General features: G+C 38.4%; 1 protein-coding gene across 3 annotated transcripts in view; it reads left to right on the top strand.

Moving 5' to 3' along the window:
- FHIP1A (FHF complex subunit HOOK interacting protein 1A) overlaps positions 1 to 17370 on the top strand; it is a 99326-nt gene that overhangs the window by 54679 nt on the left and 27277 nt on the right. For all 3 annotated transcript variants that reach the window (XM_076336698.1, XM_076336699.1, XM_076336700.1), the window contains 4 exons: positions 2161 to 2393; positions 3796 to 4422; positions 9345 to 9503; positions 11728 to 11814. In XM_076336698.1, the coding sequence (XP_076192813.1) occupies positions 2292 to 2393; positions 3796 to 4422; positions 9345 to 9503; positions 11728 to 11814 (975 nt within the window). In that variant the 5' untranslated portion in view covers positions 2161 to 2291. The remainder of the gene's footprint in view (positions 1 to 2160; positions 2394 to 3795; positions 4423 to 9344; positions 9504 to 11727; positions 11815 to 17370) is intronic.

Genomic DNA, 17370 nt, shown 5'->3' with positions numbered 1-17370 from the left:
CTTTTTCTAAATGGTCTCTAAGCATGCATCTTGTTTTCTGAGTGTTTTTTGTTAGAAATGTTGAGAGCTCAGAGCTGTAAGCAAAAGTCACCAGAAACTGTGCGTTAAACATATAGTGGTACCTACTTAAGTCAGTAATGATAAAAAAAACAGATCCTAGGTCTCTGAAGTTGGGTTCTCAAATCCACTTGCTACTTTGATCTCTGATTTTTTTTTTTTTTTTAATTATTATTTTTTCTCTCCCTCCCTGCCCCCCCCCCCCCCCCCCCCCGGTGCAGGAACATCAGTAATGTAGAAATAGTACTATTAATTTTTCCAGGTCTGTTTATGAAGGAGCAGTATACTGGTAGGTGCCTTCAAGTAAATGAGCATATGAATCAAACTGTTGGGAGGGAGTGCTTGAAAGTGTAATGCCAGTGTGAGCATGGAAGAGATAGGCAGGTGAGAGGTGTGAGTGGAGTAGGGGGGCAAGCAGTAGAGAGACTTTGATAATGTTTTGTAAGGGATTACTTCTGTTCCCAGCATTGGCTGGCTCTCATGAGCTAATTCTCACTGGTTTTGCACAATGCTCTCCAGTGCATCTGGTTCCAGGTAGTTTATTATCTGGTGAGTAGCTTGTATGGAGTGTCAGCTTCGTTCTGGAAGTAGTGTTACCCAAACAGATAAACCGTCCAGGATTTATGCTGGCTTCTCCACAAATGGAATGTTTTATCTGCAAAAAAGATAAACTAGATTGTGTTAATTGTATTGCATGAGAGTGTTTAGAAAATGCATCTTACGTGCTGTAAGAAGCAAGGGTTGGGATAGAGGTGGAAGACCCTGATCATGCAGTTGAATCTTGTTGAATCTTCAGCATATTAATATACATATATAGATACAGGGGAATGCATAACCATCTTTTGCTTTTTGCTTGCTTCAGAAGTCTTAAAGTTGTGCCCTGTGTATTTCAGGACATTTTGAAAATGGCAAAAATTTCTGCTACTTTTGAGACAGGCTGTATGCTTTGCCGTGCTAACAGTTTCAAGAATACAAGCAGAGCACACATGCAGGGAGCAGAGATGTAATGCTGCTATGATTTATATGAGCTGTTGGAACTTGTAGTGCATTTGTTGTCTTCCTAAACTCTTTGTATGTTGGTGTTGTGGAGGTTTGGTTTGGGGTTTTTTTTTGCTTTTGGTGTGGGTTTTGGTGGGGTTTTTTTCTTGGTGGTTCCCCCCCCCCCATGGTCCAAAACTGAATTAAATTAAAAGCCTAGTTGGTTTGCAAAAAGGAGAATAAAAATGTAAAGCTCATGGAGGGAAAAAAAGAAAAAAAAAAGAAGGGGGACTGTGACTTAGATATTGGTGCTTGAGGGAATAATATGTTCTCTTAAGCCTCTCAAATATCTGGAAGATATCTGTCTTTGTTTCATTTTAACTTTCCCCTGCAGGTGTGCTGCTACTTTAATACTCAGATATCTCGGATATTAAATAATGGGTGAAAAGAATGTTTCAGTGTTTGGTCTTATTCTCATAGTCCTTTAATATGACATCTCAATTTATGTGACTTTGGATACATGAAGGTTTTATCTTTTATGTCATTTGTTTTTGGTTACTTTCGTATTGATACAGATGCATCCTTCTACTTGCATATGGTGTTCTACAGATGTTTTCAACTGTTCATGATATGCTTTCTGACAGAAAGCTTTAAGTATTTGTAATTATATCTATTCATGGAAATATTGTTTTCAAAAATACAGAAATAACCTGTACTTTTTTTTACCTGTATAGCCTATGCAACATTAGTTACTAAGCAACTCTGAGAAGAGACATGGTCAGACGGCAAAAATGTCATAATGAAAAACTAAAAATGTAGTGACATATGCATAAAATGTAGTGACATATGCATAAAATGTTTACTGCATGAGCTTCTGTTATGCTTATTTATTTCAGTAGCACCTTAATTCAGTAACTGATCTCAAAAGTTTGAGCATTAGGAACTATTATCATGAGGAAAAGTTTGAGAAGATGGTCCCATATAACATGCTTTAAAAAATTCCATCCTCAAACTGAATTAAAAGAAAAAAGGTTTCAGTGTTCTCTTTACATATGTTCTTTTTCGTTATACGGTATAATTTGATGTGCATAGGTATATGTGTGTTTTGTTTTGTTTTTTAAACAGATTTCTGTGGATACCAAAGCTCAAAACACAATATCAATCTCATCATGATGCTTGAACATCTGTAGCTAACTACAGGATTTTCAAAAGAAATCCAGCATGGCCTAGTTGGCTTGACCTTTGGAAAATTTATAATGTCCTCTGGAACCAGTATCAGCAAAAATCGGCAGGCTCCGAGCCTGCAGGGTGTTGACCCAGAAACATGCATGATAGTGTTTAGAACACACTGGGCACAGGTAATGTTAATTGGTTTTATTGATTTGAAGTAGGCTGCATTAATAGGAATTTGCTTCATTCTTACTTTTGGGAAAATCCTGAATTGCTCAGGAACAAACGTCTTTCATGCAGAATGTAGTAGATGACATTGAAACATTTTAAAACACAAAGGTAATTGACCTTTTAAGGTATGGTTAGCCTTTACTAATTACACTTTGAACTCCAGATTTGCATCTAAAAGGGAAGTGGTAGGACATGGTAATATCTTATGAAAGGCCTAGATGATCTTCCTGGCTTTTCTAGTGATTCACTGTGACTTGGACCTTGTTGCAAACTTCTGTGCTTCCTTTCCTTGTGCTGGGTAAGGCTTGCCTAGCTTTTGTAAAGTATATTAGATGCCTGGTGCAAAGCTGTATGCAGTGTTGTTTATTATGGATAGATGTAGATTATGCACTTCAGCGTATTCTAAAAATTGTTTGCATGTCATCAGGATTGTAATTGCTTTTAGGCAAAGATGTTTTGCTCCAAGCACCATAATATAAGGTCTTATTTGCTGCAGTAATATGAATAACTAATGGTTTATGTAAAATTGATTTCTGTGCTGCTGCTTTTGCTGTTTTTCGGCTATCCTGAGAAGCAAGCCAGACGAATGCTGGTGTTTATGAGACGTTTCCAGTATCAGAGGAGCCATCGTTCAAGAGCCACCTTTTCTCACTTAACTCTAGTGATGCTGTCATGTAAGGGGAGCCGCTGTTCCTTTGTGTTTTTGTGGCAATTATCCTCCACAAAAGCGCTAGACAGTGGTTGTTTCACAGACAAGGATCTTCACTGATTGCATGCAGAACAGAATTTAATCCAGGGGTATAATGCTGGGATGACAATTGTTACTCAATCCTAAATCTATATTGAATGTTGCAAGAGTATGTGGGTATCAGTGGCCATTTGGTATCATATAAGATGTGGCAAGGAAAGATCAGGTCTGTGGGCTTCTGCCACTCTTACTACTGCAAGTCATCTCATCATATCGATACTCCTGAGCACAGTTACTCTGGCTGAAGAGCAGGCCTTTTGATTTCAGTCCTCTGTGACAAAGAAACTTATTGCAAACATCATTGAAACTCAATTTCTGAAGGCTAAGGGAGCCTAGTTTATCCATACTTCAGAGAACCCCAAGTTTTCTGCAATAGGACAAGTGGCAAATTTAGGTGCTTATAGAAGTGAACAAAAGCGTTACATTTTGGCCTCATACATCCCAAATGTGAAACTTTTAAATTTAGAAAGCTTGACAGACAAAAACTAAAAGCGTAAAAAGAATTTGGACTTTCTGTATAAAGAATTTTCATGGATTATTCCTTATAGGGGTAAGTGCATTTTTTTTTTTAAAGACATTCAAATAACTGATCTGCATTTGTTTCTCTTTAGGTTCTGAAAATCTTAGAGAAGCATGATCCTTTGAAAAACACTCAGGCAAAGTATGGGGCAATTTCACCTGATGAGGCGAGCACTGTTCAGAATTATGTAGAGCACATGCTTTTCTTATTAATTGAGGAGCAAGCAAAGGATGCCTCAATGGGGCCTATTCTGGAGTTTGTGGTCTCAGAAAACATCATGGAGAAGCTTTTTCTTTGGAGCCTACGGCGAGAGTTCACCGATGAGACAAAAATTGAGCAACTCAAAATGTATGAAATGCTAGTAACCCAGTCTCATCAGCCTTTGCTGCACCACAAGCCCATCCTGAAGCCTTTGATGATGTTGCTGAGTTCCTGCTCAGGAACAACCACTCCAACAGTGGAAACAGAGTTGGTCATCCTCTTGAACCAGCTCTGCTCTATAATAGCCAAAGATCCCTCCATTTTAGAACTGTTTTTCCATACCAGCGAGGACCAAGGAGCTGCCAATTTCCTCATATTTTCCCTGCTGATTCCCTTCATCCATCGAGAAGGAACAGTAGGCCAACAGGCCCGTGATGCGCTGCTTTTCATAATGTCTCTGTCTGCAGAAAACAACGTTGTTGCAAACCACATAGCAGAAAACACCTATTTTTGCCCAGTAAGTTGTTCTTGGTTTGCTTGATCTTCAGTGCTAAACTAACTGTCTTCCCTGTATTGTCCTCATCCTTTTCTGTCATTTTTGATAAAGATGCATTGTAACACATTTGTTTCAGCTAACAGCTATTTCACAAATTATAATGCTGTTTAAGCCAGCCCTACTGCCAAATGAAGTCTTGCTCCTTGTTTCCATACCAGTGTCTTGTGCTTTGGGGCCAGCACAAGTGTTTTTGCAGTCACACAGTGAATTGAATTGGGAAACTGATGGAAGTTACAGCAGAAGTTGGTGGGAGGGAAACCTGTTCTGTCTCACTGTGAGGCCCCTGTGAGATTCTGGGGGTGAAGGGAGTGAGAAATGGGAACAAGGTGTTCTGAGGCTGTTGTTTCTGGTGGCAGTGCTAGCTTAGGTGGGCTGTGCTTGCCACACTATAACATCAGTTCAACAGTTCAAAAAATAAGAGTGGAAATAGTGTGAGTGTTATAGAAATGTAATATTTTTGGAAGATAAAAGGGAGACTTGCTCTGTGTCACAGAATTGGACGTTTCTATGGCTGTCTTGGGCATACCACCATCTTGCTGTGTTGTACTCTGTTACAAAACTTGGTAGTAGTGTTGCGTTGTTAGATCTGGCAAATCAATTTTATTACATGAACAGAAAACCTTTGCTGTTAAACAAGTAAATAAACTAATTTAACAAACAAAGCTGCCCTACTGCAGTTTTAAAGCTGAAGCAGAATGCACATGACAACACCTGCTTCTTCATGTGTTATCACAAAAATCAGTTTGAGAACTGCAATGGATGGGTTCAAAACCAAATATCATTCTGTAGAAAAATTGGTCTTGTGTGCCAGTTTTTGGGCTGATTCTTTTAACTTCTGCATGGCTTGCATTTTAGTTTAATAAATGCCAGAAAAAATGAAGTGAGGGAAGCCTTACATAGCTACTAAAGCAGCGAGCTTTAAAGCACAGAGCACTAGAATTGCTGCCTTAAGTATTAGTGCATGACAGCTATTCCAGCCGTAAGTTTCCATTTACTCTGAGATTGCTATGTCCTTTGAGCAGCAGGGAAGAGCCAGGTTTGCAGGTTGAAGGAGGCCTACAAGTTCCAAAACAAAACTTCTAAATTATTTCCTTTGTCAGTTGTAAATATTGCATCGAATTTCTTGTGCTGAGAGACTCCAGTTGACCTTGTTTAATAGATGCTGCTAAAGAATATGAACTTGATTCTCAAACCGTCCCTGAGACAGATACCATTATTAGATCCATGCTATAACTTCCCTAATTACATCTTTCAATTAATTAAAAAAAAAAAAAGTAGCCTTTTTACACTGAAGATAAAAGCCAGCTATATTAACCTTCTAACAGCAGGGAGCCATGATTGACAATCATTCTAATTAGGAAGGCTTCTTGTCAAAATGTGCTAAAATCAGACTTTTCTGAACAGTAATGAGACTGGCCTACGTCTATAATAAAACTTTAATGCAATGCCATAGAATTAGCTCACTAGCACAAAATCTTTTTTGAATTTGAGTGTGATGAGCTGAAGGAACAGGTTTTGTTCTGCTGGAAGGCTCTGTAGGTGTCAGTGGCATTGCTGTATATCACTCGAATCAGTGCAGATGTGGCCTCAGCTACTCTGCAAAACAGCTAGCGCAGTTCTGTGCTGATAGGAGTGGCATTTGGGTGGCACTGTGTTGATGCTATCTCTGGTTCTGGGGCCGAGTTGGTTGGTAGCGTATAGGGTTTTCTTTACCATGCCTTATTGCATAGTATAGACATGCCCTGGGATGGGGTCTGGCCATAAATCTCTGCTGCCTCATATACCCGAATCAGTGTTAGATCTGTGCCAAAATGAACCTGAAGGCTTTGTTGATACTATTTTTTGAGCTAACTTTGGTTAGCAGCTTTTTAAAACTAGATTGTCCATGGTATTCAAAACTGTAGGTGAATAAACTATAAAGAAGGAAGGGGACAGGCTGCAGTAAGATACATCACTAACAAATGTTTTTAACACAGAATGTGTAGACAAACTATTGGGCAAAGTTTTCTGATTTTACAGAGATTTTTCTGCCGTATCATTTTTTTATCATGTTTTGACCTGAAAGTTTTCTGAATCTGATTGAAAGTATTGTCTGTTCAGTATTAAAATAAGAAAAAAATGTTTCTGAAGAATTTTGAGCAGGATAGCATCTCAAAGTCTCTCCATAAAACTTTGTTTTTGTAAATACCTCACAGCTTAAGAAAGCAAGTATTAAAGCAGGACAAGGAGGTATGGCTCTGCAATGTCCTTGAAAAGTTGAGGCTTCACAGAGGTAGAAAGGCAATGGATGTGGGAGGAAAGGGAATTATTAAAGGAAAGGAATTGGCCAGATAGCAATTGATTATATATTAACAACACATTTTAATCATATAGTGTGTCTGGGATTACAAATCACATAGTCAGTCAGTGTCTTCTGTGAGTCAAGAGAAAGTAAATAAATCAGGAAGACTGGTTTGCGGAGAGACTCATGACTCAATGGTGAGAAAGAAACTGCTGGAGATGCTTGTAAAAGTAGATGAGCATGTAGGGTTGACTTGACAAATGTTGGGAGAAGTTTAAAAGGACACTGCTTTGGATAAAACAAAAAATAAAACCAATCTTGCCCTTCCAGGACGTGAACTCATTCATTTCTTTCCCTTTCAGATTTTTTTTTCATTGATATTTATAATTTTACTGATTAAAACTCCATAATGTAGTCTATATATGTGCATTATTTTATATGCTTCCTTATAGAATGTGAAGAGTTCTGTTAGTAATTTCAAATGGTAATCCTGTTTATACCATATACTTCTATGAAAATTTTCAGATGTTTTTTACCTAGAGATTGCTTCCAGTTGCTACTCTCTGTCTCAGTGCTTTAGAAACATAATTTCACATAGGGCCATTTGTTTTGTACTTCATAGCAAAAATAAGAGCTTTCTAAACTTTATGGATTTTAGCAGCTACATATGTCACTTCGTACTTCAGTAAGTCAGACAAACTAAAGAATTCTTCACTTCAAGACATTGACTGATTGTGAGTTCACTGCTCCTTTTAGTGGAGAGTAGTATGTTTTGCTCAAGGTTGGTTTCTTGTGCTTAAGGACTAAACTTCCATATGAAGGAGAAATGTGGATAGTACACAGCTCTGAAAATCAGGTTGCTTACTGAGAGGGTAAGTATGTGTTTATGAATAGCAATTAAATTTTAAGCAGACAATGGAAAATCAAGTGTGCATTAATTAACAGGTTGCAACACAAAAGAAACTCAAGTTCTCTCTTCAGAATTTTTTCCTTCCTAGAATCGTCCGAAGCCTGGGTTTGTGAGTGTAAGTGTGTGTGTGGGTTACGTATAAGTAGTTCTATAGGCCTAGTAAGATCTTCCTAACTTATTGCTTTGACCTCTTTTACTGTGAGAGAGAGAAAAAGCAAAAAAGATTCTGGTTATAGAAGAATGTCATTGTACAAATAAAGCTTTGCTCAATGGCTTTAGCTTCTTAGCTTTTTAACGTATCTCCAGCATTTTTCTTTACATATCTATGTATATATGTGTATAAAAAAGTAGCACAGTGTGCTAAAGCAGTGAATTTTCCACAGTATTCCCTCCCCCCCTTAATAATTAGCTTAATTATGTATGCCAAAATAAATCCATCTGCAAAATTATGTGATTTAGGAATGGAAAGAATTCAGAAAGACAGCCTTCGTCTGACTGGATGGGTTAGCAATTATAATTGGTTACGCTTGTGTATGATCAAAACCTGAATCCCCTTCTGTGAACTCTTGGTCTTTGACCTGCACATTGTCAACTGTTTGTTTTCTAATAGATAAAACAGTTGTGTTTCATCTGAGCTTTGACTGTCTAGCCCTGTAGCTGCCAAGTAGCCCTTTGTAGAAAGAGGAAAAATTCTTACAAGGGTCTGTTGAATGAAAACTAAAAAGATTTCCACCAGGCTGAGTCTTAATGATCCCATTAAAATGAGGAGCATCTTAAAAATTATCCTGAAGTTGTATAAAATCATGTCAGAAGGATGAGAGTTGTACATAATATTTAGAAAGTTTCCAGCTTCAAATAACTTTAATAATTAAAAACTTGGTCTGAAGCTACCAATACTCTGGATATATTCAGTAAAATTTAAAAAAACTTTTTGGAAATACGCTTTTTAAATTTTAACAAAAAATACACTCTTGTGCTGCAGTGATATATTCTACACAAATCATCTGTAAGCCTTAATATCACTGGAAACAATGTCTATACAGTAACTTGTTTCAGGCTTTTTTATGTCTTCCCTTCCCCCTTCCAGATAAGTAAGAAAGGAAAATGAGAAATTACAAACAGTTAGAATTTTTTTTTTTTTAAAGTGGATTCAGCTGAGTTCAAGTGCCTAGGAATGAAAGTCAACATATATCTGTGGTCTACGTGAGGCTGAACTTCATTTTTGTTGACAGGGGCACTTTCCCCCTCCATTTCTAATGTTTTGTATTTCCAAGCGAAATCACTTCATGTAGGCATGTGTAAGCAGTAACATTCAAATTGCCAACAAAAGACAAGCTGTAGATAGATGACAGTGATGGCTTCTTCCGGAAGGGACTGAAGGAAAGTGTAAAATGATTTTACAAGTATTTAAAAAGAAATTATAACTTTGGATTAAAAACAAAATATAAGACAACCTGCTTTTCCCCATCACTTTCTCCTAAATACCAGCTCTTGGAAGAAGGATATTATATGGAAGACTCTTTAAAATATTCATGTCTTTCTGCCACAGGACTCTCTCAAAAGGAAAAGAAATTAATCTCAACACTCTCTTCTGTTACTAAAACTAGTAAGAGAAACGATTTGTGGCATTGCCATTCAAGCAGATGGACAGTTGGAAAGTCAGCTTATTTCTCTTCTGTTTTTGAAATACAGGTGCTAGCAACAGGACTAAGTGGCCTCTATTCATCTTTGCCTACAAAGCTGGAAGAAAAAGGAGAAGAGTGGCACTGTCTGCTGAAAGATGACTGGCTCTTGTCACCAGCCCTTGTACAATTCATGAATTCCCTTGAATTTTGCAATGCTGTGATACAGGTAATGGAGCAGAGCTGGCCTGTCCTTTTGAAGTAGTAGTTTTTTATATATTCTGCAGAAGTTTGTAAATTATAGAGTTTATTTACTTCCATTAATGGCATGGACTTTTTAAGTTACACTAAAATAAGTTGCTTATAAAATGAATGCTTTCTGATGTTTGTCCTGGTTATAAGGATGAATTAATATGTTCTTCAGGTGACAAATGTTTCAAATGAAAGCAGTAGATTTGTGTGGCGGCTTGATATTTCATTATGTAATTGGGATTTTCTGTTTAAGAAAAAATAAATAAATGTTTATTGCATTTTAATACCACTGTTTATACTAAAAGTAAATTGAATGCCTTTACATGTGGGAAAATGTAATCTTTCTATATTTAAGCACTGAAAAACATTCTGTCTTTGTCTAAGCTCTCATAATAGCATACAAAAGAAAATAGTCTGTTTTGCCTGTTGGCGAGTACTGCATAAAGAAAGCTTTCCAAGCAGAATTTAGATATCTTCCTAGAAATATAAATTCATTTTAGATTGGCCTGTTTTGAATCCACTCTCTGTTCTTAATGATTATTTCTTGATTATAATTTTTTTTTCTGGCTTTGATACCTTACTATTTTTTTTTCCCTGATCTAAACGTAAAATGAGATTTTTGTCTTTTTATATTGTTTTGAAGGCTAGAAAACCCTATGGAACCCTTGTCCAGTATTTTATTAAAACATGATATAAATTCTACAGAAACTGTGGATTTATGTGTTACTTGAAGAAATGTCCTGAATAGGATTGAAAATTTAGTCACATTTACTGTTAAATAAAAGATGTTTTAGTGAGACGTGTGCAAAATGCAGTAAAGCAACTGATTGACTATTAAAGCACTGAACAAGCGAAAATAATAGTAGCTGTCATTCTTTAAATGCAATATACAAGATTTTTAACATGCATGTTTAAACGTGAAGAGGAGATAATATTCATTTTGGTGTCTAAGTGGAATTTTTCTACAGATCTACATTTGCAGGAGGTCATATTTGATACCTTTTTTTTTAAATTGATATAAAGGATGCTGTAGACAAATTAAAGAGGAGTATATTATTTTAAAACCACTTTTCAAATGAACTCAAAATGGTTAAGGATCTTCAGCTGACATGCAGAAAGAGCAGTTTCTGACTGCTGCTTGATCGTGTCTTTATAGTCTTTCTTCAGCTGAATTGTGAAAGCTCAGTTACTGCAGGAACTTTTGCTCTGTGCATGGCATGGTTTTCGTGGTGTGGCTTGTTCTGTGTTGACCCAAAAACTTTGGCCAGAGATTAAAAAGGAACAGTGTAGCCAAGACTTCTTGCCATGTACTACTTTTTCCCTGGGTCACAGCATAGGAAGGGCAACCCTTTTTCTTCCCCTTTCCAAAGTAAGTGTTACAAATTAAAGGAAGTCTGGGAAAAATTGCAAGTGGGAGAATATATCTGTGGCCACATATAGGCTGTGACATTCCAGTCTCTGTGTGAACTTCAGACGGAATATATTAACTTAGAATGCTTCTGAATGGATTTTTTTTTTTGCTTTTATCAAATTTCTTTTAAATATATGAATTGATAATATGTTTTCTTTGTGAAAACAAAATGAATGCTTCATTATAAAAGTAGATTTTTGGCTTCTAATAACAGTTCATTTTTTAAAGCTCCTAACTAACCTATTGAATGAATAATGTAGGTTTTGTTTTCATTTCTGTTTGTTTTACAGTGGTTGGGAGAAGGGCATGTGAACAGTATGTTCTTACCCCATAGCTAGCAAGTGCTTTCGTTTACCTACTCTTGAACCAGAGGAAAGCAGCTGTTCTGCTTTTCTCTTGTAAGAGGACAAGTTAACAATGGCAAATCCACCTTCAAGTGATCCTGATGAGGTTGCAGGAGCTAAATTTAGAATGTCAAATCTTCCTTTGATGCATGGGTATACACACTTTTCTGTCCATCCATTCATCTTTGTCAGCATGCAGGGAGATTGAAAAGCCCTGTTCTCTAAATTTGGCAGGCTTACTGTAATTAAACATTGTTTGTGTATTTCTTTGAAGAAGGAAAAATCTTTAAGAACCTGAATCATAGCAAATGCTGGTGAGAAGGACAAATGAACATGTCTTGTTAAACGGGAAAGGGTTTTGGTAGTGGTTAATAGTAGTCTGTGCCCCGTCTTGTTTTAAATCTCACTGGAACTGTTCTGTGTCCTTCTCTCCCCCACCCTTGTAGGTGGCACATCCCTTGATACGTAACCAGCTTGTGAATTACATTTACAATGGATTTTTGGTGCCAGTAATGGCTCCTGCGCTTCATAAGGTCAGTGGTGTATGCAAGCATGACACAAAATAATAACGGGCAAAAGCATTATGGATGATCTCTGTGTAAAGATACTATTAAATGTACTGTGAGTGGTGACTTCCATATAAATGAGTAAGTTTCTAGGCTAACTTTCCATCTTTTCATTCCATACTTTCTATTTACACTATATAGATTATTAAGCAAGATGTAGGTATTTCTGAAAATGCTTAAAATTCTTAAGTGAAATGAAGAACTAAAATATTTCTGTTGCACTAGGCTGATGTATCATCAAAAAAACAGTGACATTTTAGACCACATTTCGTCATGGCAGATGTGTTTCCATGAGGATTTTTTTATTCCAAATGAATGTTTTCCGAAAGGAAAATGCCCACAAGGAACATGTTCAGTTAAGAAGTATTATGCTAATTTTAGCAAAGTTGGTATTGTTTTGTAGTTCCTTATCACAGTTGGTAGAGCTATTTTCATAACGTAGAGAAGAAATGGAATTTGGTATCAATTTTCTAATGTATTAGCATGCCATGTATGTTGCTTTGAAGAAAAAAAAAATCAATTTTTCTTTGAATTTTAGGGGTTATCCTTTGCAAAATATGTCACTGATGTTGGTGAATTACTTATTTTTTTTCTTATTGTTAGGCTGCAGGAAAGTACATTTCCAACTGTTGCAGAATATGTCAATTAACAGTCTTCATTGCCCTGTGAAAAGAACACCTTGTTTGAGAAGAAAAAGTAGGAATTGCTGAGAGTAAAAATCCACCAAAAACTGCCAGGAGAGGACTAATAAATTACTTTTTGAAGGTCTACTAATTTTCACTAAGCCTGCCAAGCAGAAAGCACTGCACCTGTTCCATTTTCTGAGAGCCCAGTGAAACACGTACCCTGCTTTCTAGTCTAGGACTTGTCTTGGCAGTGCACACAGTTCTTCGTAGTAAGTAGTCACTTACCAAGAAAGTAATAAGCAGTACAGAATCTTCCTCAATGATTCGACAGACCTCAAACATCTGGGAACTTGGCGAGGGCTGAAATAAAATTTGGCTGCGATCCAGATCAAGGCTGTAGTCTGTCATTGAGATCACCTCCTTACCTGGGAGTAATTTTTTCTATTTCTGTATCTTGCCTTAATCCCTTACCAAGACTGGGAATTAGAATCAGAAGTGAAAAGCTAACCAGCTTTAGGTCAAGGTTATGGATAACAAGGGAGATATCAGAATGTAGCTGTGGGATGCTGGTCTTAGTGGGTACTGTTTTTACCTCTGAAGTACTTAAGACAAATTTTACATTGTTTTGAATACCACCATGCTGCTGAATACCATTCTTATTGGTCAGTAAATCTGCTAGCCTCCTATTGGGTTGATTATTTCACTGTGATGTTACTTAGATCATTTAAAGCATGCTGTTCTGATTAGGTTTTTTTCATGTGATATAAATTTTGTTGAACCTCATTTATGTACTCTGAAATTGGGTGAAATCATATTTCTCTTGAAAATGGAGATGTTGGCTGCTAGCTTATATGAGTTTCAAGCCTAGGTCTTTCCTGAACCCCTACATTCTGTTTGGCGCCTTGTTCTTCCAGTAATAAACCTTTCCTTGATTAGCATTAAGTTTGACTTTTTCCTCTTTAAAAATTAGCTACTTATGTGTATAAACTTCAAACGCATTTAATGGAGAAGATGGATTGCACCATCTAGTGGATCTGATACAAGGGTCTCATACATGTGAGACCAAAACTCCATAGCAAAAGGAAACAAGTAAATAGAGGCACGTTTGACCTCTTCAGTCTTTCTGTGCTGTGCCCCACATAAATTTAACAGAAAATAAGTATTTACATTTTTGCTTTTGGGACAGATGTCTATGTGCTAAGACAGATAATTATGCTGTAACAGCTCTTTCATACATTAAAATAATTTCTAGTTGCCATTGAAAAGATTAATGCTAATTTGAGGAGTAGGCTTTGAAAACTGTATCACCCATTTGGGGACTTAAGTGTTGTAATTAACCTTTAGGTTAAGAAAAAATTGTGAAGGGCCAAAATGAGAGAAAGGCCAGAGCCACCATGGTGGTTTTTGAAACAGAAGTTCTTTCATTGAACACAATACTAAATGGATCTTGATTTTTCTTTTAAACTCAATGAATTTGGTTTGGTATCACAAAATCTACTTGTGGCTGAAGATTTTGGTTTTTAGCCAATCATTTGGTTCGGGTTGTTCTGACTCGTTCTGGCTTATGAGCTCAAATACAATGAGTAATGGAGCATAGTATAAATACCTGATTAGGAGGACATCTGTGGAAGGTTAAAGGGAGGAGTGGTAAGAAGAGATGATAATTATTGGTACATCTTCCTGTGGTGTTCCTGTAAATCTTATTTCTAGAATTTAACTGGTATGGAATAGCTGCTTCTGATAACTATTGGTGATAGACATGGAAGGGAGGAAGGGAGTCCAGACCTCATGGGACATTCAAGCCTTAACATCCCGTATTCAATCTGGCACCCGTGGTTCTACCTTAACGTAAAAATCGGAAGGGAGATGAGCTTCTGGCTCTGCTCTTGAATGACTTGGGTAGGCATACTACTTCAGACCTGTTCTCTCTGTACTATATTCTAGTTTTTCTTCAAGAAGTAATGTTTTGAGGAAAAAATTGCTCTGCAGCAAGACACAGACTTGGATTTATTGTTTTTGCAAAGACAGCTCCAGTCAAGTATGAAGACATCTAGGAAAGAAGTCTTCAATCTTTTCTGTTCTCAATGTGCTAGAACTTGATTTCTGTTTAAAACAATAGCAGCAACATAAAGAAATCATGTTAATGTTACTTCCTGTCTGATCACCAAATCAAATTTAGTTGATTCAAATATATAAAATAAAATAAGCCAAACAGCTGTACAAGCACTATTAGATAAATTGTGTAGCTAATAGTTTTATTAGCTTTTAATCCCTCATGGAGTAACAACAACATCAGTTTGCCTTTGCAACTGATGTATTCAGATATGAGCAAAATGTCTAGTACAGGGAGGGTTACTCACTTTTGGATTAAAGCTAAGCCTACATTGTAGATGGTAGGTGCTGGCCAGTCTCTTCCTTCCTCCTGTCTCTTCACAGAATCACAGAATGGCTGAGGCTGGCAGGCACCTCTGGAGATCGTCCTGTCAAACCCCCCTGCTCAGAGCAGGGTCAGCTAGAGCAGGTTGCTCAGGGACGTGTCCAGTTGGATGTTGAATATCTCCAAAGCTGGAGATGGCACACCCTCTCTGGGCAATACTGTTCCAGTGTTTGACCACCCGTACAGTAGAAAAGTGTGTGGTCTTTGCTTTTTTTTTTTCCTGATATCCGGTTGGAATTTCCTGGATTTCAGTTTGTGGCCCATTGCTTCTTGTCCTTTCACTGTGCACCACTAAGAAGAGTTTGGCTCCATCTTCTTTGCTTCTTCCCAACAGCTGTTTGCACACATGGATAAGATCCTGCCTGAGCCTTCTCTTCTCCAGGTTGAACAGTCCCAGCTCTCTCAGCCTCTCCTCATATGATAGATGCTTCCATCCCATAATCATCTTTGTGGGCCTTTGCTGGACTTGCTCCAGTGTGTCAGTGCGTCTCTTGTACTGGGGAGCCCAGCACTCTAGATGCATCTTATCAGTACTGAGTAAAGAGGAAGGATGCCCCCTACCAACCTGCTAGCAATGCTCTTAATGTAGCCCAGGAGGCTGTGGGTCATCTTCGTCCCAAGGGCTCATTGCTGGCTCATGGCCAATTTTTTATTCACAATGACCTGCAGGTTCTTTCTTGCAAAGCTGCTTTCCAGCCAGTCGATCCCCAGTGTCCACTTGTGCCTGAGGTTATTGTTCCCCAGGCGCAGGGCTTGGCATTTGTTATCGAACTTCATGAGGTTCCTGTTTGCCTCTGTTGTGGTTTAACTTCAGCTGGCAACTGAGCACCACACAGCTGCTCGCTCACTCCCCCCCGCCCTCTGGTGGGATGGGGGGGAGAATCGGAAGAGTAAAAGTGAGAAAACTCGTGGGTTGAGATAAGAACAGTTTAATAATTTAAATAAAATAAAGTAGTAATAATAACAATAATAATAAAAGAATATTCAAAGCAAGTGATGCACGATGCAATTGCTCACCGCCCACCGGCCGATGCCCAGCCAGTCCCTGAGCAGTGGCCCCCCAGGCCAGCTTTCCCCCAGTTTATATACTGAGCATGACGTCACAGGGTATGGAATGTCCCTTTGGCCAGTTTGGGTCAGCTGTCCTGGCTGTGCCCCCTCCCAGCTTCTTGGGCACCTCCAGCCTTCTCAGTCGGCAGAGCATGGGAAGCTGAAAAGTCCTTGGCTAGTGTAAGCACTGCTTAGCAACAACTAAAACATTGGTGTGTTATCAACATTGTTCTCATCCCAAATCCAAACCACAGCGCTGTACCAGCTACTAGGAAGGAAATTAACTCTATCCCAGCCAAAACCAGGACAGCCTCTTTCTTCAGACTGTCAAGATTCCTCTGAACGGCAGCACAGCCATCCAGTCTATCAACTACTCCTCCCAATTTTGTAACATCTACAAACTTGCATGAGGGTGCACTCCATCTCATCATCTAGGTCATTAATGAAGATATTAAACAGTATTGGCCCCAGTGTAGACCACACATCACTGGCCTCTAGCTGGACTTTGCATTGCTGATCACAATCCTTTGAGCCCAGCAGTTCAACTAGTTTTTGATCCACCTCACTGTCTCACTATGCGTTCTTCATAATTTTGTCTATGAGGATTTTGTACAAGAGACAGTGTCGAAAGCCTTGCAAGATAAATAATAACTGCTTTCCATTTATCCATTGAGCCAGTCATCTTATTGTAGAAGGCTATCAGATTGGTCAGGCTTGATTTCCCCTTTGTACTTCCATGCTGACTACTCCCAGTCACCACCTTCTCCTTAATATGTTTGGACATGGCCTCCAGGAGGTTTTTCTCCATCCCCTTCCCAGGGATCGATGTGAGGCTGATCGGCCTGTAGTTCCCTGGATCATCCTTCTTGAAGACTGGAGTGACATGTGCTTACTTCTGGTCCTCAGGAGCCTCTTCTGGTAGCCAGAACCTTTCAAAAACCAAGAGTGGCCTCGACAGTCAGGGATGCAACTTATCAGGCCCCATGGACTCATGAATTACCAGTTTGTTTAAATGTTCCCTAACCTGATCTCCCTCCTCTAAGGGTAAGTCTTCCTTGCTCCAGACTTCCCCTCTCATCTTAGGGACTTGGGAGTAATGGTAATTACCGAGTAATGGTAATTACCAAGTAATGGTCTTTACTTGCCAGTAAAGACCAAGGTGAGGAAGGCATCAAGTACTGTGGCTTTTTCTATGTATTTTGTCACCAGGTCCCCTTCCCCATTCAGCAGCGGGCACACATTTTTCATAGTCTTCCTTTTGCTGTTGAAGCCCTTCTTCAACTCCAGCTGGGCTTTGGCTTTCCTAATCCTTTCCCTGCACACTCAGGCAGTTTTTCCATATTCCTCCTGGGTCACCTGTCCCTGCTTCCGTTTCTTCCTTTTCATGTTTCAGTTGTGTTAGGAGCTCCT

Source organism: Aptenodytes patagonicus, chromosome 4 (genome assembly GCF_965638725.1).
Source record: "Aptenodytes patagonicus chromosome 4, bAptPat1.pri.cur, whole genome shotgun sequence".
Lineage (NCBI taxonomy): Eukaryota > Metazoa > Chordata > Aves > Sphenisciformes > Spheniscidae > Aptenodytes > Aptenodytes patagonicus.
This window is presented reverse-complemented; position numbering and strand designations above follow the sequence as displayed.